At 51.2% G+C, this 24,505-nt stretch overlaps 1 protein-coding gene across 1 annotated transcript; it reads left to right on the forward strand.

Annotated features, from left to right (window-relative positions):
- Positions 1 to 1,799: 1,799 nt before the first annotated feature.
- On the forward strand, positions 1,800 to 24,505 carry Mogat2 (monoacylglycerol O-acyltransferase 2). The gene is made up of 6 exons (XM_052157923.1): positions 1,800 to 1,913; positions 10,214 to 10,392; positions 19,535 to 19,739; positions 20,043 to 20,217; positions 20,756 to 20,955; positions 23,616 to 24,505. Exons 1-6 carry the CDS (start codon positions 1,823 to 1,825, stop codon positions 23,768 to 23,770), a joined length of 1,005 nt encoding a protein of 334 aa, XP_052013883.1. The 5' UTR covers positions 1,800 to 1,822; the 3' UTR covers positions 23,771 to 24,505.

Consider the following 24,505-nt stretch of genomic DNA (forward strand, 5'->3'; position numbering starts at 1 on the left):
CAAGTACAGTAAGCACTCTTGACTGCTGACCTGTCTCTTCACCCCAAAGGGAAATATTCAAAAGAATGAATAGATGGTAGTGATGGGTGGAGGTTGCTAGCATTCCTTCTAAGCTCCGCCCAGGTAAGCCTGACTCAAACAGATATGCGGTTTGCCCCACCTCACTCTCCTACCCTCCTCTCTCTGACCCTTCTCTCCACATTCCTCAGACCCCTCTGTCTCCAGGTGTTCAAGGCCGGCTCCTCCTCCTCCTCCTTCCCCCCTCCCTCCTTCCGTCTCCCTCCTTCTCTCTCTCCCTGCCTTTCTCTGTCTTTACTCCCTCAAGTCCCCTCCCCATGCCCTAAATAAACTCTACTCTATACTATACCAATCTTATGGCTGGTCCCTCAGGGGGAAGGGATGCCTCAGCATGGACCTATGGAGGCACGCCCCTTTCCACCTCAGCATACTGTGCGTCTACCAAACATATTCTGCTTCTTCCATATATATATGTTGTGATATATATATCCCAACATGTGTGGTTGGAGAACAACACAAACTAATGCGACTCTGGTTAGAACCTCAGCAACCAGGGAAGTGGAATTACCCTTGGCCGTGGTGTGAAGGGGTGGAGCTGACCAGGCAGGGCGCGATAGTTGAGTTCAGTGAGGTGTGCAAGTTATGCCAGATGGTGGAGGAACCACCTAGATCTTCAAGTCTAGAGCGGGGAGAGGTCAGAGCTGGAGGTTCCAGAGGCAGACCATTCTACCGAGACAGGAAACGAGCCACCAGCCCAAGGGGGCACGAGGAATCAAGGGCAGGCACGGTGGCATCTACCTCTAATCTGGACACTTGGGAGGCAGAGACTAGAAGCCATCTTGATCTAGAGGAGGGAGAACGGAGGAACCCAAGGAAGAGTAGCTTGGGCCCGGGAGGCGAAAGTGGCGGAGAGGCTTCAGGGACGCGTCCTGATCAGAGCTGACTGAGCCTGCTGACCAAACAAGATGAGCAGCCTGCCTGTCGGCGGGGAGCCTGGGAGCACAATTTGTGTAATGTTGTTGTGTAAAGTGTGAAGCTGAGGAGCTACGCGGTGTGGGAGATGGAAGGAGCCCCAGCCCAGCTTTTCTGGGTTCCTCTGAGGCAGATGAAGGAGAGAGATGTGGGCACAGGGCTTCCCGATGCCGACTGTTGCAGCTTGTTTGTGAAGGAAGAACAGAGCAGTGGACAAGTGAGAAAGCAAGGAACATTGGGCGAGGCTGAGGGGCGCCAGCCTCTCCATTCCCCTTGGGCTGTGATTCTCAACTTCCCTGATGCTGCGACCCTTTAGCACAGTTCCTCATGTTGTGGTGACCCGCAACCATAAAATTATGTGTTGTTACTTCATAACTGTAATTTGATTACTGTTATGAATGGTAATGCAAATATCTGATATTCAGGATATCTGATATGCGACCCCTGTGAAAGGAACATTTGACACCCTCGGGGTCTCGACCCACATGTTGAGCACTGCCCTTGGGGTTTCGCCTTCTTGCCCCGTACCTTGAGCAGATTCTAGAGGGTGGGAACCGCGGTTCAGCAGATAAGGCATTGCCTAAGTGCACACTGATAAGGATGAAAGAGGTTTCTCTTCCGCCTTCCTTTAGCCTGGTCCCAGCAGAGGGATTCCAAGGTTTCCTCTAGGAAAAGGGATCTGGCGTGGGCGGAGCAGGGGGCCCTGGCGCTGGGCTGGGCTGGGCTGGGCTGGGCTGGGCTGGGCTGGGCTGGGCTGGGCGAAGCTGGCCCTGCCCCTTCAACATAGAGCACTGCCGGTGTGAGTGTGTGGAGCCTCCTGAGCCAGCTCAGCATGGTGGAGTTCGCCCCCCTGTTGCTTCCATGGGAGCGCAGGCTCCAGACCTTCGCGGTCCTTCAGTGGGTCTTCTCCTTCCTGGCCTTGGGTAAGAGGGTAGCTATGGACACACATGGGATGGGCAGGGCATCCACGGCGGGAGCACAGGATGCTCGGTGGAGAGATTCAGGAGGGGGCTTTGCCGGGGTCTGCCAGAGCCTCGTGTGGATATGTTGGGTCTCCCATGTCTTAGGCAGACTTTACTTCCCTGGACTTTGGGGCAGTTGCAGCCAGGGTTTAGCTGCGAGCTGCTGAGGGCTGGAGAAGCATCCGATGCTGGGGGATGCCTCTGAGAGGGAAGCTCTTCCGTTTACCTTTCAGAAAAGGGAGCTGGAACCGAGGCCGGGAACGAAGGGACCGGCCTCCGCGTCACCTCCTGAATGATGGAGATGCCAGTGTCACCCCATATGTGGGGTCCTTGTAGGTGAAATGCAGAGAGCTGGGAACCTCTAGGAAAGGCAGACCTGACCTGGCTCCTGAGGTGTGGCTCTGTCCCACTCCACCCTGTGGTTCTCCAGCGCCGCTGTGGCCCGGGAAGGAAGAGTGACCGGGAGCGCAGGGCGGGGCCTTAGCTCCTCTGTTGGCTCCAGGCTGGGGAAGGACTGCACCTCAGGACCCCTCCGATTCAGCCTGGGTCCAGATCCTGCTGCCTGTCAAAACATTCACACGCTCAGTACATGTTTTACACACACACACACACACACACACGTATGTATGTATGTACACGTGCGTATGTGTTCCCACCTCACAATGTTTCATCTGTAAAGTTTATTCTTGCAAAGTGGGCCTTCCAGGATCACACCTTTGGCCCCCATTTTACATGGGTCTGCACCTCTATTCCAGGGTCCGTAACCATTTTAAGTACCCCTGGAAGCAGCCAAGCAGAGGAATCGCGTACTTGAAAGGCCCAGGCTGTGAATCTGGAGCCTGGCAACTGCTCCTTCCAGAGGAAGAAGGGCTGGGGGATGGGCAGAGGCCGGGAGGAGGTGTGGATACAGAACATAGATGATGGGCGGGCAGCCTAGGCCCGGGCTCTGGAGACCCAGAGCTACATAGTTCATAGCCACAATCTCACAGGGCTCATGGACACCAGGCGCAGCCTGCCTCCTGTGTCCCCGAGGACAGAAGCTTTCTGACTGGACGAACCCACCCCATCCTTGCGGCCTGTGGTACCTTCCTGGGCCTGGGCCTGGGCCTGCTCTTGCATAGACCTGGCCAGACCAAGGAGTAGAGAACAGAAGTCAGGGCTGGGGAGGACAGAGCCGGGGAGGACCGGCTGGAGCAATTTGAGGAAAAGGCTCTGGGCTCTTTCTTGCCTAGCCAGGGACATTTTACTTTTCCCCTTATCCTGAGGGCAAAGGAGAACAATAGACTCAGCAGGGAAGTGACAAGGTCCAGTCCGGTGTCAAAGATCCCTGAGCCAGCCCGCTGTGTGTGGGGGGATGGGGAGATTAAAGGCGACCAGAGGCTCCACCAGTGGTCACCAAATCAGGGCCAAGACCAGCCAGAGTGGTTTTGCTTTCTTTTGTTTTTTTCTGTCTAAGATCCAAAAGTGGATATCATTTCTAAAAGATTAAATTTTAAACTGCTACTTAAGTACCTCCAGAGTGTCTCTCGTTCTGCATCTCCAGAGTGTCTCTCGTTCTGCATCTTAAGTCACAAGTTCTGAAATGTCTAAAATATTTGCTGTCTTCCCTCATTTTTTACTGTGATGATGATGATAATGATGATGGTTATGGTGGTGGTGATTTTGGTGCTGAAGGATCTACAGTGTCTACAAAGCATGAGGATCTGAGTTTGATTCCCAGAACCTCTGTAAAAAAATGTCAGGCATGGCGACACATACTTGTAATCGTAGCAGAATCAGGAAGATCCCTAGAACTTGCTGGCCAGGTAGCCTAGACTAATGGGTGATCCGTTAGGCTAATGAGAGACACTGTCTCAAAAGAAGGTGGACAGTCTTCCTGAGGTGGACACTCAGAGTTGTCCTCCGGCCTTCACATAAATGCATACATGTGAGTGCACACCCACACCCACAGGTGAACACACACACACACACACACACACACACACACACGTGTCATAACAAAAAGATAAGCCGAGGCAGGATGGGGGAGTGTAGTCCACAGACTACTGCTTAAGGGAAGTTTTTAAGAATTGTGAGGTTTGAGCTGGGTGGTGGTGGCGCATGCCTTTAATCCCAGCACTTGGGAGGCAAAGGCAGGCGGATTTCTGAGTTCAAGGCCAGCCTGGTCAACAGAGTGAGTTCCAGGACAGCCAGGGCTACACTGAGAAACCCTGTCTAGAAAAACAAGTAAGCAAGCAAGCAAACAAACAAACAAACAAAAGAATAGTGAGGTCTGGGCTGGGGACAAAATCTTGCCAGTGAAGCACTTACTGCACAAACATAGGATTAGGGTTTGGACACTGTCTTAGGGTTTTACTGCTGTGAACAGACACCACGACCACAACAACTCTTATAAAGAACACCGTCTAACGGGGGCTGGCTTACGGTTCAGAGGTTCAGTCCATCCGTCAGGGAGGGAAGAGCGGCAGCATGTAGACAGACGTGGTGCGGTGCTGGAGAGGTGGCTGAGAGTTCCAAGGGTTGACCCGGGGCAGCAGGAAGAGAGAGTGAGCCTCTGGGCCTGGCTTGAGCATCTGCCTCAAAGCCCACTCACAGCAGCACTTTCTCCACCAAGGCCACACCCACTCCAACAAGACCACACCTCCTAACAGGGCAGTGCCTAGGAGCTTATAGGAGCCATTTTTATTCAGACCACAGACTCCCAGCACCCGCAAAAACACCAGGTGGGGTTGGTGGCTTGCCAGTAATATCAACACAAAGGAAGAAGAGACAGAGATCCCTAGGGCAAGCTGGCCAGCTACACTAGTCCAATCAGTGAGCACTGGGTGAGAGAGAAAGAGACAGAAAGACACAGAGAGAGAGAGAGAGAGAGAGAGAGAGACCCTGCATCAATACCAGAGAGTCACAGAGGGATAGAAAAACTTAAAGGTTAGAGAATGACAGAGGAAGACACACTGGCACCTGAACACATGTGTGCCCACATATGAACACACACACATACATACATACATACATACATACATACTTACAAACCACATACACACCAAGAAGAATGTGAGTCTACAATGTGAGTCTAGAGCCTGCCAACACTCAGCTTCCCAGGCAGGGAAGTCTGAAGGAGGAAGAAAAGACAGAGGGGGATTGGAACAGCTGGCTCAAGCTGGACATATGGCGTGGACGCAGCTGGGAAGGTCAGTTAGGAACAGGCACCGAAGGCTCGGGCCCCAAGCCAAACGCTTTCCAGATGGGCTACTCATCGCTTCTGTTTCTTTCCGCTCTCACATCTCTCTCTTGTGTGTGTGTGTGTGTGTGTGTGTGTGTGTGTGTAGTAAGGTTCCTCAGTCTTGGTCCATGCTGTTCCTAGATGGTTTTGTTTTATATTTTATATTGTTGAATGTGTTATTGTGTTGGCACGGGCCAAGCACTGAATCCCAGGTGTCACCTGCTAGCTGGGCTACAGCAAGGCCACACCCACTCCAAGCTCCTTAGCCAGTGTGCATAGCCTCTCTGAGTCTAAAAAGTAGCAGTTTAAGACAGGTGTGGTGACATGAGGCTTTGATCCCAGCACTTGGGAGGCTGAGGCAGGTGGATTTCTGAGTTCAAGGCCAGCCTGGTCTACAGAGTGAGTTCTAGGATAGCCAAGGCTACAAACAGAGAAACTCTGTCTCGAAAACAAAACAAAGCAAAAGAACAAAATTGTAGGGGTTTAAGAAACCTCAGGCTTAGCTGGGCATGGAGGCATATACCTTTGATCCTAGCACTTAGGATCCCTGTGAGTTCAAGGACAGCCTGATATGCATCATGAGTTCTAGAACAGCCAGAGAGCTACATTGTAAGACCCTGTTTTCAAAAAACCAAAACCAAAACAACAATAATAAAAGAAACTGCAAGCTTTTTAAAGATTGGGTGAAGGAAGGAAGGAAGGAAGGAAGGAAGGAAGGAAGGAAGGAAGGACTACCTTCCTAAATTACCAAGCAGACCCATCTGGGTTTGCTGTTAACAGGGCAGAGAAATAAGTCTGGAGCAGACGGCCAAGTTGCATCCTTCCAGTTGAGGGGAAAGCCTTCTGATTTTCCTAAACTTTTTTTTTCCTGTCTGCAAAAGTAACTCATTCAAACATCACTCCAACCATTAAGTAAGAGACTTCCCACAATCCTCCCCTCCAGGTAGCCTCTGTTTAAACAGCGAATTTTTCTTCTTGAGACAGGGTCTTATTGAGTGGGAGCCCCTGCAGACACTTTTGGGTTGACTCAACAGGGAAAGAGCTGTTGCTGTTTTATTGCTTTTGCTTGTTTGTTTGTTTTGTTTTTGACGTTAAAAAGTTGGGGTTCGGTGGGGGAGATGGCCCAGTTGGGCATGTGCACAAGTGTGAGAACCTGAGCTGATTGTCCACACCCACATACCAGGCTGGACACGGCAGTGTGTGACAGGAAGTCAGCTCTGGGAAGACAGGAGGATCAGGGCCATTCCTGCCAATCATCCTGGCTGAATCAGTGAGCGCCAGGGTCAGTGAAAAACTCTTGTCTCAAAAAATATGTAGTGGGTTACATTGATGGATTTCTATATGTTGAACCATCCCTGCATCCCTGGGATGAAGCCTACTTGATCGTGGTGAATGATAGTTTTGATGTGTTCTTGGGTTCTGTTGGCAAGAACTTTATGGAGTATTTTTGCATCGATGTTCATAAGGGAAATTGGTCTGAAGTTCTCTATCTTTGTTGGATCTTTGTGTGGCTTTGGTATCAGCATAATTGTGGCTTTATTGAAGGAATTGGGTAGTGTTCCCTCTATTTCTATTTTGTGGAATAGTTTGAAGAGTATTGGTGTTAGGTCTACTTTGAAGATCTGGTGCTTTTTTTGGTTGGAAGACTTTCAATGACCACTTCTAGTTCTTTAAGGGTTATGGTCTATTTGATCCTGATTTAATTTAGGTATTTGGTGTCACCTGGGAGGCTCTGCTAGTACATGACAAATACAGAGGGAGAATCTCTCATCCAACTATTAAACTGAGCACAGGGTCCCTAGTGGATGAGATAAAAGACCAAAGGAGCTGAAGGGGTTTGCAGCAACGCCATAGGAGGAACAACAATATAAGTCACCAAGTACTCCCAGAGCTCCCAGGGACAAAACCATCAACCAAAGAGTACACTTAGAATTTCCCATGGCCCCAGACACATCGGCAGCAGAGGACGATCTTGTTGGACACCAAATTGGGGAGAGGCCCTAGATCCTGGAAAGACTTGATAACGTAGTGTAGAGGAATACAGGACAGGGAGGTGGGGGTGGGTTGATTGGGGAAGGGGAGATGGCTTATGGGATTTTTGGGGGAGGGAGGAACCAGGAAAGGGACAACATTTGAAGTGTAAATAAAGAATATTCCTAATTAAAAAGAAAAAAAATAAGGTGGAGGGGTTAGGGATTGATGGCAGTAGTAAAGCACCTGCCTAGCAAATACAAGGCCCTGGGCTAGGTCCTCAGCCCCAGAGGGGAAAATGGAGGGTGACAGAGAAAGACACATGACCTCTGACCTCTGGATTCAACATGCACATGCTCACATGGGAACTGCACACCCACACAAGCATGCATATACACATATGCACACACACACACACACACACACACACACAGAGAGAGAGAGAGAGAGAGAGAGAGAGAGAGAGAAGGGAGAGAGAGAAATATTTTGCAAGAAGGGTTTCTCTATGTAACTGAGGTCTGAATTTGCAATCCTCCTGCTTTGGCCTCCAAGAGCTTTGATTGCAGGTGCACATTACAGCAGCTGCTGCCTATTTCCAGTGCAAAAATTTTTCATGAAAAGCATAAATAAATAAAATCTAAGTCAACCTCCCTCCGTGTCTCCTGCTTGGAGGAGCTCCCCTCCTCCCCCCGGGGGAGGGTGGGGACATGTGTGCTGGCCTCTGTTCCTACACAGGCTGGCACTGATTCCAAGCCCTCTACAACCAGAAAGTGACAAAACCATAAGCCACTGCTGGTCCTGTCTCTCCGTCCATGCCTTACAGGGGTCCAGGAAGAGAGGCAGATATCTGGGATTTTCCACAGACACCATTTGTCTGAGTTTCTGAATGAACCCCTCGCCATTTTTTATTTGTAAATAATTTCATGGCATTTAAAAACAAATAACAAACACGGATTCAGTCTAAGCATCTACTAATGGAAACACAAAATGTGCTAAATACATATAATGGAACATTGCTAGAAAAGGTGTGACTTCCTAAGACCCCACACTACAGTACACCTGGAGAAGTCAGAATCATTGTGACATGGGTGGATGCCCCCCTGGGCTAGGGAGGCGGTGACAGGCAGTGTCTCCTAAGTATGGAGTTTCTGTAAAGAGTTCTGGCAACAGATGATGCCAGTGGCTGAATAGAAGATGTATGTAATTGTACTATATACTTACAATGGCAAGGTGACACACTGTACGTTTTACTAGAACCAAAAACTTTAGAGCAGGTCTGGGGAGTCAACCCAATGCAAGTGTGAGGACCAGAGTTCGAATCTCCAGACCTTTTGTAAACTCTGGGTTGGCATGGCAGCCCATCAGTAATTCCAGCACTTAGAAGGCAGAGACGGGGGATGCTGGACTATGGTAGCTAGACTAGCATGTACGATGCTCTGGGTTCAAGTGACAATAAGGTGGGAAATGATGGGATAATGTGATGAGCAGTTGATGAAGATTCCTGATGTCATACATATGTACACCCCACACACATGTGAACACACACATGTACACCTGCCACATATAAACACACACGTGTACACCCACCACATAAGAATACACACACATGCACACCCCACACACATGTGAACATGCACACATGCATACCCACCACATACGAATGCAAAAACAAAACCCAACAAACGTATATAACAAAACTTCAAGTGCCTCAAGCACAACACTGAAAGATAGCTTCTCAGGGACAAGATTTTATTGGCTGCTCATGACTGGCCCACAAGCAGTTGGTACCTTGTAGACGCTCCAGGCAGAATGAGTATTTGTGACCCAAATCTATACCCTCTGACTTCTAAATCTTTAGTGTTCACATGGTCAAGTCCCACCCTGCAACCTCACACCATCAAGTCTGTCCCCTGTCTTCTCCAAGCACTTTACAACTGCGTCTTGCTTTCTTTAAGAATCTGAGGGCTGACTCAGTGGTGGTGGTGGTGCACACCTTTAATCCTAGCACATAGGAGGCAGAGGAAGGCAGATCTCTGAGTGTGAGGCCAGCCTGGTCTACAGAGTGAGTTCCAGGATAGGACTACACAGAGAAACCCTTCCTCAAATAGAAACAAAGAAGGAATTTGAGGGCTGTGGATGCAGCTCAGTGGGGAGTGCTCGCCTAGCGTGCTCCAGGCCCTGGGTTGGATCCTTATAAACCAGGCCTGGTGGACACCAGTAATCCCAGTATTGGAAGGTAGAGGCAGAAGGAATTGAGGTTCAGAGTCATCCTTATCTACACAGAAAGTTTGAGAGCAGCCTGGGATACTTGAGATCCCACTTCACAAGAAAAACAACAAAAACAAGCAGATAAAAAGAAGTCAGGGCCTGCGTGTGGCTCGGTGGTGAGGAGAGCACTTGACTGGCAGGTGCACGTCCACGGGCTTGATTATGGCACTGAAAAGGAACATCAGCGAGTGGAAGACATGTGGCACCAGTGAGGGTGAGGTCGTCCTATGGGACCGGTGCTCCAGCAACTGGCGGAAGGCCCTGAGGATGGCTAGAAAGTGGCCTCCAAAAAGGAGTGCCTCTTTTTCCTCTGGGATTCCCTAAGGTAATCAGAAGGCAGAAGTTAATTCAACCCATGGCTTCGTTTTTCATGCGCCTGCTGAATGCATGTGGCTTCCTGGGCATGGGAGTAGTGAAGGCTGAGACACCTGAGGTAGTGGGGTGGGGGGGTGACTTTAGACTGGGTCCCAAGCCAGCATGCCATGTCCTGGTGTCTGAGGCGTGGAAGATGGTCTCCTCCTCTCAGTGGTGTGTGCTGGACAGGGTCAGGGCTCTGCAGGGGCGGGGGGGGGGAGGGGAGGGATGGGGGGGACAGGCTGCTGCAGGCATGGGGGAGTTGCAGGCAAGTGGGGGGAGGGCGCTGCAAGCACAGGGGGGGTGCTTCAGGTGTGTGGGGGGTGGTGGCTGCTGCAGGCACGTGGTGGAGGGTGCTGCAGATGTGGGGGCACAGTCATGGAAGAGCTAAACTAGGGTTTTACCTGCTTTTCTTGCAGTGTTAACTCTCCTGCTTCTCTCCCAGCCCAGCTCTGTGTGGCCATCTTCGTTGGCCTCCTGTTCACGAGGTTCTGGCTCCTATCTGTCCTGTATGCCACCTGGTGGTACCTGGACTGGGAAAAGCCACGGCAGGGAGGCCGGCCCATCCAATTCTTCAGACGAATGACCATATGGAAGTACATGAAGGATTACTTCCCCGTCTCTGTGAGTACCAGGCTTTGGGGGTCAGAGGGCCCCTGGGCCACTCATTTCTGTGGGGCCAGGAGGTCTGAGAAGCAGAAGGCTGGCTGGGAGGCAGGGGCCTGGGCGAGGCCCGTGTCTGCATTGTGGGACCACATGGTCACTGCATGCCTGCATTGTGGGACCACATGGTCACTGCATGCCTGGTTGTGGGACCAGTATGGTCACTGGTGAATAAATGTGGTTTGAAGGGGCAAAAAAATGTGTCTTATAGGAGCAAAGCTATCAGCAATCCTGGTTTTGAGTGAGATGACAAACAGTAAGTCTTAAGGGATCATGTGACCCCACATTGCATTAAACAGATAGGGGGACTTGAGGGTGTGACCCAACATACAAACTCCCAGGTGGAATGTTTCTGCACTGGTACAGGACTGCCACAGAGTCCATCCTGTCTTACCATGGGCAGGCTGAACATTCTTAGGCAAGGTTTGGCCCATGCTGGCCTCAGTGTCCCTAAGGGTCAACAAGTAGCGAGACATCTCCTACCGGGAGTGTCTTCAAATCTGGCGGCTTTGGTTCACGGCACTTTTGGGTCAGTGTGAACACGTGGCCTTGGCCTTGGAAGCTGGTCCTGAGTGGAGCAGACTCAGGCTCCTTCCATGGGATCTGGGTGGACTGAACCCAAGAACCGCAGGCAGTGCTGGCTTACTGATGGGATGAGATGGAGTGGGGATGCAGGCCAGGCGTGGGCAGTTAGAGTGGCCTGTGAGACTGGACATACATGATCCTTATCCAGACGTGCCGTGCATCGGTGGTGCAACCTGAGCCGGCTTGCCCATAAGCTCAGCTTCTGTTTTGGTCATACTTAAGATAGAAATAGCCAAGCATGGTGGAACGCGCCTTTAATTCCAGCATTGGAAGGCAGAGGCAGGAAGAGCTGTATGAGTTCAAGGCCAGCCTGGTCTATATAGTGAGTTCCAGGACATCCAGGGCTATGAAGAGAGACCTCGTCTCAAAAACAGAGGCCGGAAAGATGGCTCAGTGGTTAGGACCACTGGCTGCTCTTCCTGAGAATCCGGGTGTAATTCTTAGAACCCACAAGGCAGTTTATAACTATCTTTAACTCTAATTTGGGGGAATATGATACCCTCACACAGACATACATGCAGGAAAAACAGCAATGCACATAAAATAAAAATAAATAAATCATTAAAAAATGAAAAAGAAGCCATGAGGTGGTGGCACATGCCTTTAATCCCAACACTTGGAAAGCAGGGGCAGGAGCAGGGGCAAATAGAGCTTTGAGTTCTGAGTTTGAGGTCTACAGAGTGAGTTCCAGGACAGCTAAAGATACACAGAGAAACCGTGTCCTGAAAAAACAAGCAAACAAATAAACAAACAAGATAGAGATGATGCCATATACCTTCTTGGACAGTGTATATTCAAACAGACTGTGCAGGCAAAGCCCTTGGAGACTCTTACTAATAGCTGGTCTCATAGTCACTGAGACACCCATGTCACCGAGTCAGTAGGACATTACCTGGAATTGGACACTCTGACCTTCACCCCAGCCTGGCTTCTTCCTCCCCATGCAGAGTCCCACGTCTTTCTTCAGTCCAGGACTTGAGGGAAGGGAAGCGGTGGGACCAACAGGCTGACAGAGGTTACGCAACTTCCTTCCAGGAAAGGAACCTGCCCTGTGCCCTTTTGAGAGTCCTGGGGCCCCATAAGGCTTGACAAAGGTTGAGGGACAGTGGCCATGCAGGAGCCCATCACTTTCCAGTGAGCAGGGCCTCCAAGGAAAGGGGCCAGCAGGGAACAGGGAGGGGCTAGCAGCGACCGTCAGTTAGGGGCATTGAAGATGTTAGAGTCCAGTGTAAGGGAGCCTAGACTAGCCTGGGGGACTCATATGCAAGAGAGTCACCTCCACTCCTCAGATTTATTCTTCCTGGGCCCATCCCAGGATCTCTACAACACCCGCAGCCCAGCCCAGCACAGCACAGCACAGCCCAGGGCAGCACAGCCCAGCACAGCACAACACAGCACAGCACAGCACAGTCCAGCACAGTCCAGCACAGTCCAGCACAGCACAGCACAGCACAGCACAGCACAACACAGCATAGCGCAGCACAGCACAGCACAACACAGCACAGCATAGCGCAGCACAGCACAGCATAGCGCAGCACAGCACAACACAGCATAGTGCAGCGCAGCACAACACAGCACAGCACAATACAGCACAACACAACACAGCACAGCATAGCGCAGCACAGCATAGCGCAGCACAGCACAACACAGCATAGTGCAGCGCAGCACAACACAGCACAGCACAGCACAGCGCAGCGCAGCACAGCACAGCACAGCACAGCCCAGCCCAGTACAGCACAGCACAGCTTGTTGGGACCCAAGAGCAACCATGGGCATGTCTTGAGCAGAGTCCCAAGTCCTCACTCCAGGACCTCTGAAGTCAGTGACTTTGAACCCTCTTCCCTGCCTCACCTCTCTCTAGGCCCTGTGTTGGGGAGGTCAGAGTTCTCTGGGACGGGACGGTGCGCACCCTGTGCTGGGGAGGTGTAAGAGGCATCAGGAGACACCTGGTTAGTTCTGGGCTCTGCTAGTTGCACGGATTCTGGCTTAGCTCTGGCTTCACTTTCTTTTTGTGAGCTATAGTCTTGAGCTCACCAGAGGAAAAAAAGCCTTTCTGTAAAGGAGATGGCACAGGCAGAGGCCAGATGCTCGTCCAGAGGCCTCCTGAGCAACCTAGCCTGAGTAGTGGCTGAAGAGGTGGCTCAGGTCAGTGCAGCTTCCTTAGAGGCCTCTGCCCAGAAGTGACATTTTCCGGATCTGGGTAGCCCAGGGCTCTAGAGCGCATCTGCCTCTGCCCACTTGGCTTTCCGGCAGCAGGGCTGACAGAAGTGATAATGATGTTCACCTGCTTCCTAATCCTGCCGCCAGGGGACAGATGCTCCCGCCAGGAGCAGGTGATACCCAGCATGGCCAGCAGAGGGAGACATGCTGGTCTCGTGGGATGTGCATGGCATGACTGCAGCAGGCTGTAGCTTGCTGACTTTCTTTTCCACCAACCTGGCAGGATACCCTCCCTCCCTTGTAGGTACTTTTCTTCCCAGCTGTGCCGCAGCCCCTCCCCCTCCAAGCCTCTGCACTGCCCATCCAGTGCAGTGGTCTTCTGATGACTTTCACGTCTTGATTATTTGTTACTATGATTTTACAAACTAGCTTCCAGGGGTGGAAATATCAAACAAAATCAGAACATTGCGCCTCTACTGACTCTCTAGGAGCTATCGGTCGGGCATCAGGCAGTTCATGGAGAGGGATCCGTCCTTACCACATGCGAGACGTGGGTCCAGGAGCTGGGTGTCCCCGTGGGGATTTCATCACCCAGAATAAACACTGTCTACACCGGCCAAGACCTTGGGAGGGATTAAGTTCTGTGGCCAGGACCCTGACCTGGGGTCAGGAAATGCTGGGCACATCACGCAGATCGCAGATCGTTGTCTGAGTCAGCTTGGAGGGGTGCGGACCACCTCCCACCCCACTCCTGTCCCTCCCAGCAAGAAGCGGCCAGCAGGCTTTCTCAATCCCTATCGACAAGTGTGATAGATAAGCCCTTGTTTCTGACTGTTCTCACCCCTGGCAGCTACCTACCAAGTACCAGCACCACCGTTCTCAGCTGCGACAGACAACCGAAAATGTCCACAGACTGACAGGGGTGGGAGATGGCCAAGTTGCTCCCCTTAGCAAGGGAGAACCACTGCCCCAAACCTATGTTCTGGGTCCTAAACTCCCCCCTCTGACTTATCCCGCCTAAGTCCAACCAAGAGCCTTTTTTTTTCTGCATTCCACTTGCTCCACAGGATAAACCGCATCTTTGCAAGCTCCTGCAACCTGAAGCACATACCTGCCCCGCTTTACACTTTTGCCTTCCCAGTGCAGGGGAGCACACCCCACGCCATTGCCTCCAACTGCCTTTCACGCAGCATGGGGTGGTTGCAGCATGGGGGGGGCTTTGCAGCATCTCTGGAGGCTTTGCATTTGGAGGCTGTATGCCCCGCTCAGCCTGGCTCTGCTCCCTCTTCGCTGTGTGAGCCACAGAAAGGCTGTGAGTCTGCTTCCTCCTCTGCACACTGGGGCATGGATACTAATACTGCTCTCAGGGATGACAATGGAGGACAAAGGGGGTTGATATGTATCCCATACCTGACACAAAGTCAGTGTTGGCAGTTCGTCCACTCCGACACTCTTTCTAGCTCCCAGGGCCTCGTACAGGCACAATGTCTTCAACTCTGTAATAGTCAATTCTGTAATAGGTGGTAAAACTAAGTATTTTTATGGACCATAAGAAATACACCTTCAGTGAGAACTGTGGGGTGTATATTGATTTCAAGATGGTGATGAGAATGTAGCTCAGAAATGAGGAACATGTCCATAAATGTCCGTGAGCCCCAGTCAAACACCTTCATGGCATGGTAGGAAGGTGGAGCAGAGAATTTAACTGCGAATCTGGGGAGGCCAAACCACACCCAGGGTTGTGTGCAAGGGCTGATGGGATAGCTTTTTCTCCACCCATTCATCTGGCTGGGATAGAAGATACAGGGAAGTTGCTCCAGACCCTGCCTATACACACACGTGCCCACCCAAACAGCCACACACACATGCACACACATACATACACACTTGCACACATTGACACACACAAGGAATAGGCACTCACAGCCAAGGCCAGCACTAGATCTACTGAACCAAATCCTGTTTTCCTGCCAGGTAATCTAGGTGCACAAGTAGGCCGTGAACCACTTTCCCTGTCTGACAATATCGGCCGCTCACCCTGGAGCCCTTGAGTAGGCTGCTGATGCAGAAGCCTGGGGGAGGTGAACCTCGAGTCCTGGGTTTCGCAAGGTTGACTAGAAAGTTCCAAAGCTGGTCCTGAGTGTCCTGTGTCCTGAGGCAAAGGCTTTCTGGCTCCCTCCTGTGCACTCTGCAAGAGATGGCAGGTCTTAGATCCAAGTCAGCTCCGTGGTTCTAGGCAGTTCTCTTATCGCCTCTGTGCCCTGCTTGCTAGCTTGTGCAATGGGCTATCACGCTGCAGCCGGCCTGTAGGGCCCAGGCAAGCGTTACAAGCTAGCTGTACAGGTGCTTTGGGTGTCCTAAAAGAGCTGAGAAGTCAGTGGACCCTGGAGCATGTGAGGCACAGAAGGGTTTGAGAAGGCACAGGGCACATTTGGAGAGACTGGACCAAGCCAGTGTGATCGAGCACTGTACGATGGTGGGGTCTTCTGTGCAGGCTTGCAGGATGGTTTAGGATTTTCCTTCAGAACTGAAAACATGTCCATACATATTCAGGGACATGGTGTTCATAACAGCCAACGAGTAGACACGACCCAAGTGCCTGTCAGCTGATAAACAAAGCGACATCTGGCCGTACAATGGAATATTATCTGCTCATAAAAGTGGAGTGAAGTACGATCCGCCACACGGCGTGAAAGAGACCTAGAGACCTTGGACACATGCCAGTAAGTCCACGAATCCAGTTACAAAGGTCATATGTGTGTGGCTTCCTGTGTACACTGTCCAGAAAAGGCAAACCCAGAGAGATGGAGAACAGATTGGCGGTTAGCAGGGCTGCCGAGAAAGGAATGAGTCACGATGGACGCGGACTCCCTTCTGGAGTGTGCTCTGGAGTCCGTGGTGGCTCCACTGTTTCCAAGTGCACTTGACTCAACCACAGACTTTCAAAGGCTGGGTCTTATAGTATACAGGTGATACCAATAAGAAATGAGGCGCTCCAGAGTCTAGCAACCTGGCTGACACCTCCTCTCAATCCCACTGCCCAGCGCCAGGCCCAGCCTGGATTTCTCCAGGCACCTACCACCTTGCTTGGCCACCACCGCCTGCTCTAGCAGAACTGAGGGGGCTGCAGAGAAACCAGGGTACTTCACCAATGCCCCTCTTCTTCCTTTGCCTACTGGGAACCTGTAACAAGCATGTCAGGGAAGCATTACCACTGCCCTGTTAACAACTGAGGAGGAGCCAGGGTCTGGCACAATCCTGAGGTGAGCCTCTGGACTCCTAGCTTAGGATGCTCTCTCTGGTAGTGGAATCCAGGTGATGTGTCAGGACAGGATTGGGGTCAGAGATGCCGTCTTTCTGAGGAAGCCACATCAGCCTCGTCCACTTTCCTTTCTTCTTTCCCTCAGTCTGCTCTTGCCAGGGGATCTCCTCTGTCCTGTTGTGTTATGGAGACGCCATGTATAGGAGACATAGCCTCCAGCCTTCACAGGGAACAATGGCTGGTTAGCACAGAAGATACCAGCAGGATCCATCTGTGGGAAAGCTCAGACCAGCACTCAGTGGGACCAGGGTCACCTGCCAGTGCACACATTTGAATGTGTGCATGTCAATACCTATGCAAATGTCAGTTCATGGGGTCCCTGTGCTCACCAGGGCATTTCTCTCTATGCAAACACATCACTATCAAAGGTACAATTATTCATCTGTGCATATATTTATTTAAAGTAGTAATGTGTTCTTGTTCAAAATTCAGGGGGACCGAAGAGCAAGTATAAAAAGACTCCATTCTAGGGCTAGGGAAAGGCTCAGGCAGAAAAGCACCCGCCTCACAAGCCTGAAGACTTGAATTTGATGCCCAGTACTAATGTAAAAATGCCAGATGTCATGGTCACCTGTAATCTTATCACTGGGGACAGAGACAGAGATCCCCAGGGTTCACTGGCGAGATAGTCTACCCTAAGTTAGGAATGCTGGCCAAACGGGAGACAATGTCTCAAAGGAAGGAGGTGACATTGCTGAAGATGACACCTGAGATTGTCCTCTAGCCTACATGCATACATGTACACACACACACACACACACACACACACACACACAGAGGGAGAGAGAGAGAGAGAGAGAGAGAGAGAGAGTGAGAGAGAGAGAGAGAGATAGCAGTCACTACTCGCCCATTCTAGGACACATCCAACACCCCAGGCTCTATCCTTGGGAGCATCTCTGAGCATCAGTGTTTGGCCAGCCATGCTTGGTGGCCGTGTCCTGCACACACTGTCCTGCTCCTGGCTGTTAACTTAACAAGCAATCTCAGTTTCATAATCCCCTGTGGCTATAGCTGTCCCTTTTGTGTCTCATTCCCGGTTCGTTCAGACAAGCCCTGTTGGTGGACATCTGTGTAAGGGACAAGTTTCTGATATTAACAAAATTGATTCTTCCACTAATGACATTGTTCAGATGGTGTTCGACTAAAGTGCAAGCAATTCTGTAGGTGAGACCCCTCGCCATCGGGGTTACTGGGGTGAAAGCTCCATTCTCTTTCATTTTGCTTTCATAAATTTCCATGTGTTTTCACGGAGATGCAGAATTTTTTTGTTTTGTTTTGTTTTGTTTTTCAAGACAGGGTTTCTCTGTATAGCCCTGGCTGTCCTGGAACTCACTCTGTAAGCCAGGCTGGCCTCAAACTCAGAAATCCACCTGCCTCTGCCTCCCAAGTGCTGGGATTACAGGCGTACGCCACCATTGCCCAGCAGAGGTGCAGAATTTAAATAGCATGTGTCCCCACATAAGGAGCAAGGAAGGACCACCACCGGTGGGATCCCGAGAAAGCACCTCTCCAGTGACAAAAGCCAGCCGTCTGACCCCACAGGGTTTCCACTATCTCTTAGGTCCCCTCTGCACTAGGGGAGGGGCTGGACCTTGTTTGGGAAGGCAACAGCCCCTCTGCCTGTGGCTTCTGCTAGCCTTCTTGCAGGGCCTGTGGTACTCTGGAGGGTTTGTGGGGATCCTGTGTGCTATGGGCTTTTTATAGGTCACGCCAAGATCAAGGCCAGGAGGATCGGAAGCTCTAACTCCTGGATGGGCAGACAGGCTTAGGGCCTTGAGTTTACTCCCAGACTGCTGAGCCCAGCTGCCAGACCTCTGTGGCCCCAGAGGCAGCGGCTGTGGCTTACAGAGCACAGGGCACTGAGCAGGGGGAAACAGGTTCCTGATAGAGTGAGAAAGGACTGGTCCCACCTATAACGTGGCCTCCAGCAGTGATCTTTGGGTTTAGATACCACCCAGGCAGAGCAGTATGTGTGTGTGTGTGTGTGTGTGTGTGTGTGAGAGAGAGAGAGAGAGAGAGAGAGAGAGAGAGAGATCTTTGCGTGTTTGTGTGTGTCTGTGTTTCTGTCTGTCTGTGTGTCTGTGTGTGTGTCTGTCTGTGTCTATGTCTGTCTGTCAGTCTGTCCTTCTATCTGTGTGTGTGCTGTGTCTCTATGTGTCTTTGTGTGTCATGGCCCACCAATGGAGACCAGAGAACAACCTAACGAGTCAGTCCTTGCCTTCCCCCTATTTTGTGACTGGGTCTCTGTTTTCTCCATGTACTTTCTTTTGAGTGAAGTTAAGATGGGGCGATGCCTGCATGGTGGCGCCCTCATGTGGCCGTCACCCCCATGTGGCCATCACATCCTTCACTTCTGTCTTAGCTACTTTTCCATTGCTATGAAGAGACACCATGGCCAAAGCAACCTGTAAAAGGAAATCTTTAACTAGGTGCTTGCTCTGTTTCAGAGAGTTAGCCCATGGTTATGGTGACTGCAAGCGCAGAGGCATGCAGACAGGCGTGGTGCTTGAGCAATGGCTGAGAGCTTCTTCACAAATTGGAGGCAGAGGGAAAGCCAGACTGGGCCTGGTGTGGGCTCTTAAAATCTCAAAGCCCACTTCTAGTGACGTACTCCCCGAACAAGTCCATGCCTCTTAATCCTTCCCAAAATAGTTCCACCAGCTATGGACCAAGCATTCAAATATATAAGCCTAAAGGAGCTATTCCCATTCAAACCATCACAGCTCTAACCCAGCAAGCAGGGATTCCAGTCTCTTTCTGCCTAAGCCTCTCAGCAGAAGGAACAGGGCCTTCCTGGGACAGAGTCAAATGTTCCAACTTCATACACAGGCATCAGGTGAACTATTGCACAAAGCCAGCACTCAGTCTGTGGGTGCCCATGTGTTACCCCCTGTCCCACACTGCACCTATCTCTGTGAAAGCATCCAGTAATACTCAGGATTATGAACATCCTGAAATTCAGAGTCCCAGACTGACCCAAGCCCGTAGCAGAGCCCGGATCTGCTGCTCATCCCCGGTTTGCTGTCTCGCTCGCAGTTGGTCAAGACAGCTGAGCTGGACCCTTCCCGGAACTACATCGCCGGCTTCCACCCCCACGGAGTCCTGGCGGCAGGAGCCTTTCTTAACCTGTGCACTGAGAGCACAGGCTTCACCTCGCTCTTCCCAGGCATCCACTCCTATCTGATGATGCTGACTGTGTGGTTCCGGGCCCCCTTCTTCCGAGATTACATCATGTGCGGGGGTGAGTCTCTTCACCAAGCCCCGGGTAGCTCAGGAAGAAGCTGGGTGGGAAGGGGGATCTGAGAGAGGGCTGTCGGCAGCTCTGTGTTGTTCAGTAACAGCAGAGGCTAGACCCAAAGAAGAACATCCTGTATTGCCTATGGGTGGGAGAAAGACGAGCATGCAGAGACCCCAGGCGGTGCAAGGTGTTGCGTGGGGGAATCGTGGCTTCTGTGGACGCTGGGATGGTCTTTCTTGGGCTGCACCCATCTTCACCGTCCTGCCCCCTTCACCCAGGATCTGACCCTGCTTGCTCTCTCCACAGGGCTGGTCTCATCGGAGAAGGTGAGTGCTGATCACATTCTGAGCAGGAAGGGCGGCGGGAACTTGCTAGCCATCATCGTTGGGGGCGCGCAGGAGGCACTGGACGCCAGGCCTGGAGCCTACAGGCTGCTGCTGAAGAATCGCAAGGGCTTTGTCAGGCTCGCCCTCACACATGGGTATGGAACTCTGGGGGCAACGCTGTAGGTCTGTGGTAGATTTGTATTGTGTTGGGGAGACAGCAAAGATGTAGCATCTATTTTGGTGAGGAGATACTCAGGCCATACAGTGAAAACTGTTAAGGTGGAATCTCACAGTCAAGTTTCTAGATATGTTTCCCTCAAGGAGCCTGGGGGACTCAGTGGAGCTAGGTGAGAAGGGTTGCGTTCTCTACTGCTGGTGAGAACTCTCAGACCTTTGGGAACCTGGAAGAATGAGGTCATGACCTTACTGCAGAGCTGCTCTCCCAGCATGGGGAGAGGCATCTGAGGAAGTTGAGCCAGTTGGCACAAGAAGGAATATTTTCTGGGTAAGAAGTAAAAAATGTTCTAGAACATTCTGGTCTACTCATCACATGGTAGCCACATAAGAGACTGGGAGCCTGGAAAGGACCTTTGAAGGTCAGAGACAGCCTGCTTCAGTTTCTAGCTGCTGAGTCTCCGCTTTCTATCCATGCCTTTCTGGGTTCGTCCATGTGTCCTCTCCTGTGTCCCCTAGGGCAGCTCTTGTGCCAATCTTCTCCTTTGGGGAGAACAACCTGTTCAACCAAGTTGAGAACACCCCTGGCACCTGGCTGCGCGGGATCCAGAACCGGCTACAGAAGATCATGGGCATCTCCCTTCCCCTCTTCCACGGCAGAGGTGTCTTCCAGTACAGCTTCGGCTTCATGCCCTTCCGCCAGCCCATCACCACCATAGGTGAGCCGAGATCCAGACTGGGCAGTGCAGGCTGCAGGAACAGGGCCTGAGCTAGATGCTACAAGGGGACTGGAGGATGGGCAAGAGATGCTCCCATCCTCGCAGAACTCACAGTCTAGACAGGGATACACACCTCACACAGATAACCCTACAGTCTAACCACACAGATATCCCAGACGGGAGGCAGTCTGGGATAAGAGCTGAACTGACAAAGTACTTATTCTCAAAGAGAGGTTCTAATGACTGAGTACTTATTCTTTCTTTCGTTAGTTTTTGTTTGTTTGTTTGTTTGTTTGTTTGTTTGTTTGTTTGAGATAGAGTTTCTCTGTATAGCGCTGGCTGTCCTGGAACTTACTCTGTAGACCAGGCTGGCCTCAAACTCAGCAATCCACCTGCCTCTGCCTCCCAAGTGCTGGGATTACAGACATGTGCCATCACTAACTTATTGTTAAAGAGTTTCACTGATGGCTGAGAACTCATTCTCGAGAACAGAGGTCAGAGGATCTGCCACATGACAGATATTACACTTGTCATTTACCATATGGAAACTTGGCTTGTCCTAGCAACCTTTAAGGGACTATCATCTCCGTTGCATAGGTGCAAAGTGAGGCTTAAAGAAGTAAAATGATTTCCAAAAGCTCACCTGGCCTTTGAGGACAGAACTAAGGCTGTAACTGGAATCTGTCTGACCTTTGGTTAGGTCAGAGGAGGACGGTTTAACTGTGATTTGGAGCTGGGGAAATGGCTCAACTGATAAAGTGTTTGCCCCCAGTGCCCAATGAAAGCTGGAAGCAAGGCATAGTGGTGGGCATCTGTAATCCTAGGCTGGAGGGACCAAAAAAAACTCTATGGCTTGGTGCCTGGCAGTCTACCAGTGGGCAGGCTCCAGGTTTAGTGAGAAACCTTGTCTCAAAAATTAAGATGAAGCATGATTCTGGAAAATACTCAACATCAACCTCTGGGCCTCATGTATGCTCACGCATGTGCATGAACACATAGATACAGGTATGCTTGCACATGCACATGAACACATAGATACAGGTGCTAGAAGGAACATTTTGAAATGTGCATACCAACTAATAATCAATAGACTTTGAATTAGACTCTGGGGGCTCTTTCTGTAAGAAATTAACAGCTTCGGTGTGTAAACTTAGCACAATTTTTCAGCTACCAGCATATCTCTTTTGTTTTCTTCTTGGACTTACATTCTGACAACATTTATAGAGAGAACTCCATTCATTTCAACTCCACCCATCCACTCATCTGTCTACCCACCCATTCATCCACCCACCCATCCACCCATCTGTCTACCCCCCATCCACCTACCTATTCACCCATCCACCCATCTGTCCACCCACCTACCTATCCACCCATCCACCCATCTGTCTAACCACCCATCTATCCATCCACCCATCTACCTGTCTACTCATCCATCCACCCATCCACCCATCTGTCTACCCATCCATGTACCCATCCCCCCATTTGTTAGCTGAGCACAGATTTGGTAATCCTTACATCATGGGCCTCACTGGTAGTATGGCAAAGTCCTCACGTATTTGGATGCTGTTGCTGCCTCTGCTGCCTCCAGAGGAGAGAGAACTGTGTTCCCAGTCAGGAAGATTTACATGCTTTCCTGAGTCTTCTGATTCCTCCCTATGACTAGGGAGCGTCTCACATCAGGGCTCGTGCCAGTGAGGGAAGAAGGGCTGCCTGGGCTGTGGCTCCTCCACTTCCGTTCTAGGAGTTCAGACTCTGGCACTTTGTACTCTCAGAATCACATTCCCTGGAGGTGATATGTAAACCCTGGAGGTGATGTGTGCAGCCTGGAGGTGACGTGTGCAGCCTAGAGGCACTGTGTGCACCCTGGTGGTGTCGTATGTGCCCTGGAGGTGACACATGCAGCCTGGGTGATGTGTGAACTGAGTACTGCCTCCACCTGGTTACTTGGATCAATTACTTAACTTTTCTGAGCCTCATTGCATCACCGATGAAGTAGGAATGGTGACAGGGTTCAGTGTGCCCGGGATTAAGGGAGAGAACATATATAAAGAGGAGGGGTACTGCCCTGTGTAGTGAAATCCGGCTGTTGGCATACCAAGAGTCTGGAGGGAATTGTCCTAAAGCCTTGGGACTCGGTATCTGAGGGCTGCAGAGACAGCTCAGGTGATGAAATGCAGGCGCGGGGACCTGAGTTTGAAACCCCAGTACCTATGTGAAAAGTGACACGTGCTTTTAATCCTAACACAGAAGGATCCCTGGGACTTACTAGGTGGCCAGCCTAGCTTAATTAATTAGTTCCAGGCCAATGAAAGAAAGACTTGTGTGTCCATAAGTATGGTATTTGAAGAACAGTACTAGGGGTTAGCTTCTGGCTTCCACATGTGTATATATGCACATGAACTTACACTTATACACACACATGGGGTCAGGGGAAGGGGAGGGGGGAGGGAAAGGGGAGGGAAAGAGAGAGGGAAGGGAGAGAGAGAGAGAGAGAGAGAGAGAGAGAGAGAGAGAGAGAGAGAGAGAGAGAGAGAGCAGAGTATCTGAAATCAGGGGAGGAGAAAATGGTAGTAGACACTTTGGGGCATGACTGGCCCCCAGGGCCTCTGGGACTGCAGTGCTGCTCATTTTGGACCATTGTCCTCCTCTGTCCCTTGCAGTGGGGAAGCCCATTGAGGTGCAGATGACACCACAGCCCTCAGAGGAGGAAGTGGACCGGCTTCACCAACGCTATATCACGGAGCTCTGCAAGCTCTTTGAGGAGCACAAACTCAAGTTCAATGTCCCCAAGGACCAGCATCTGGAGTTCTGCTAAGTGACTCCAGCCAGAGGACAGCTGCAACTGAGCGCCTGCAGGAGTGCAGGATCAGGGGGACATCACAGTCACCGGGAACTCCTACAAAGCCAGACACCGCTGCCAAGATGGAAGCGGAGGCAGCTCCTAACCCTGGGATTTGAACCTGCAGCCAAAGCTCTGAAGCCTCCCTGTCCTTGGCCTGTCGGCACATCTGTAGAATGGGGAGAAAAGCAGGCAGAATTCCTAGGAGACCTAATTCCTGAGGTCTCTCCCCACAGTTGTAATGTCATTTAAACATGACCAAAGGACAACCAGGGAGAAAGAACAAAACTGTCCTTCATTTACCCTAGAGGGACAGTGCAAAAGGAGGCAGCACCCCAAGCCTCTCCGACCCCAGGCCTCCCCGAACCTGCTCCCCAGATGCCTCTTCTTCCCCTCTGAGCTGGAGACGGTAGCCAAGTCTGCCCTGGCACCCACTCTGTTTCTTCCAGGTTCTGGGTCATCTGAGCTACGACATGGATACCAAAGGAGCCCAGCAGGGAGTTAAGGGGGACAGAGGTCACTGACTATGACCGAGGGTAGGTCTCCCTCCCGTGTCCTGAGCCTCAGTTTCCCCAGCCTTAATGACCTGGGGGGCCACACTGCCCGCACCACCAGGAAGCCTCTTACTCATGCAAAACTCCAGCCTCTGTCTTGGCACTAACGGGCAGCACTGTGCATGTTACTTCAATAAATGAAAGGAATCTGTCTTAA

This window comes from Apodemus sylvaticus, chromosome 1 (genome assembly GCF_947179515.1).
Source record: "Apodemus sylvaticus chromosome 1, mApoSyl1.1, whole genome shotgun sequence".
Lineage (NCBI taxonomy): Eukaryota > Metazoa > Chordata > Mammalia > Rodentia > Muridae > Apodemus > Apodemus sylvaticus.

Coding starts and splice junctions, on each gene's coding strand:
- Mogat2 (XM_052157923.1), top strand. CDS start 1,823: ATGGTGGAGTTCGCCCCCCTGTTGCTTCCATGGGAGCGCAGGCTCCAG. Junction 19,740..20,042: donor AGATTACATCATGTGCGGGG/GTGAGTCTCTTC, acceptor CTCTCTCCACAG/GGCTGGTCTCATCGGAGAAG. Junction 20,218..20,755: donor AGGCTCGCCCTCACACATGG/GTATGGAACTCT, acceptor TGTGTCCCCTAG/GGCAGCTCTTGTGCCAATCT.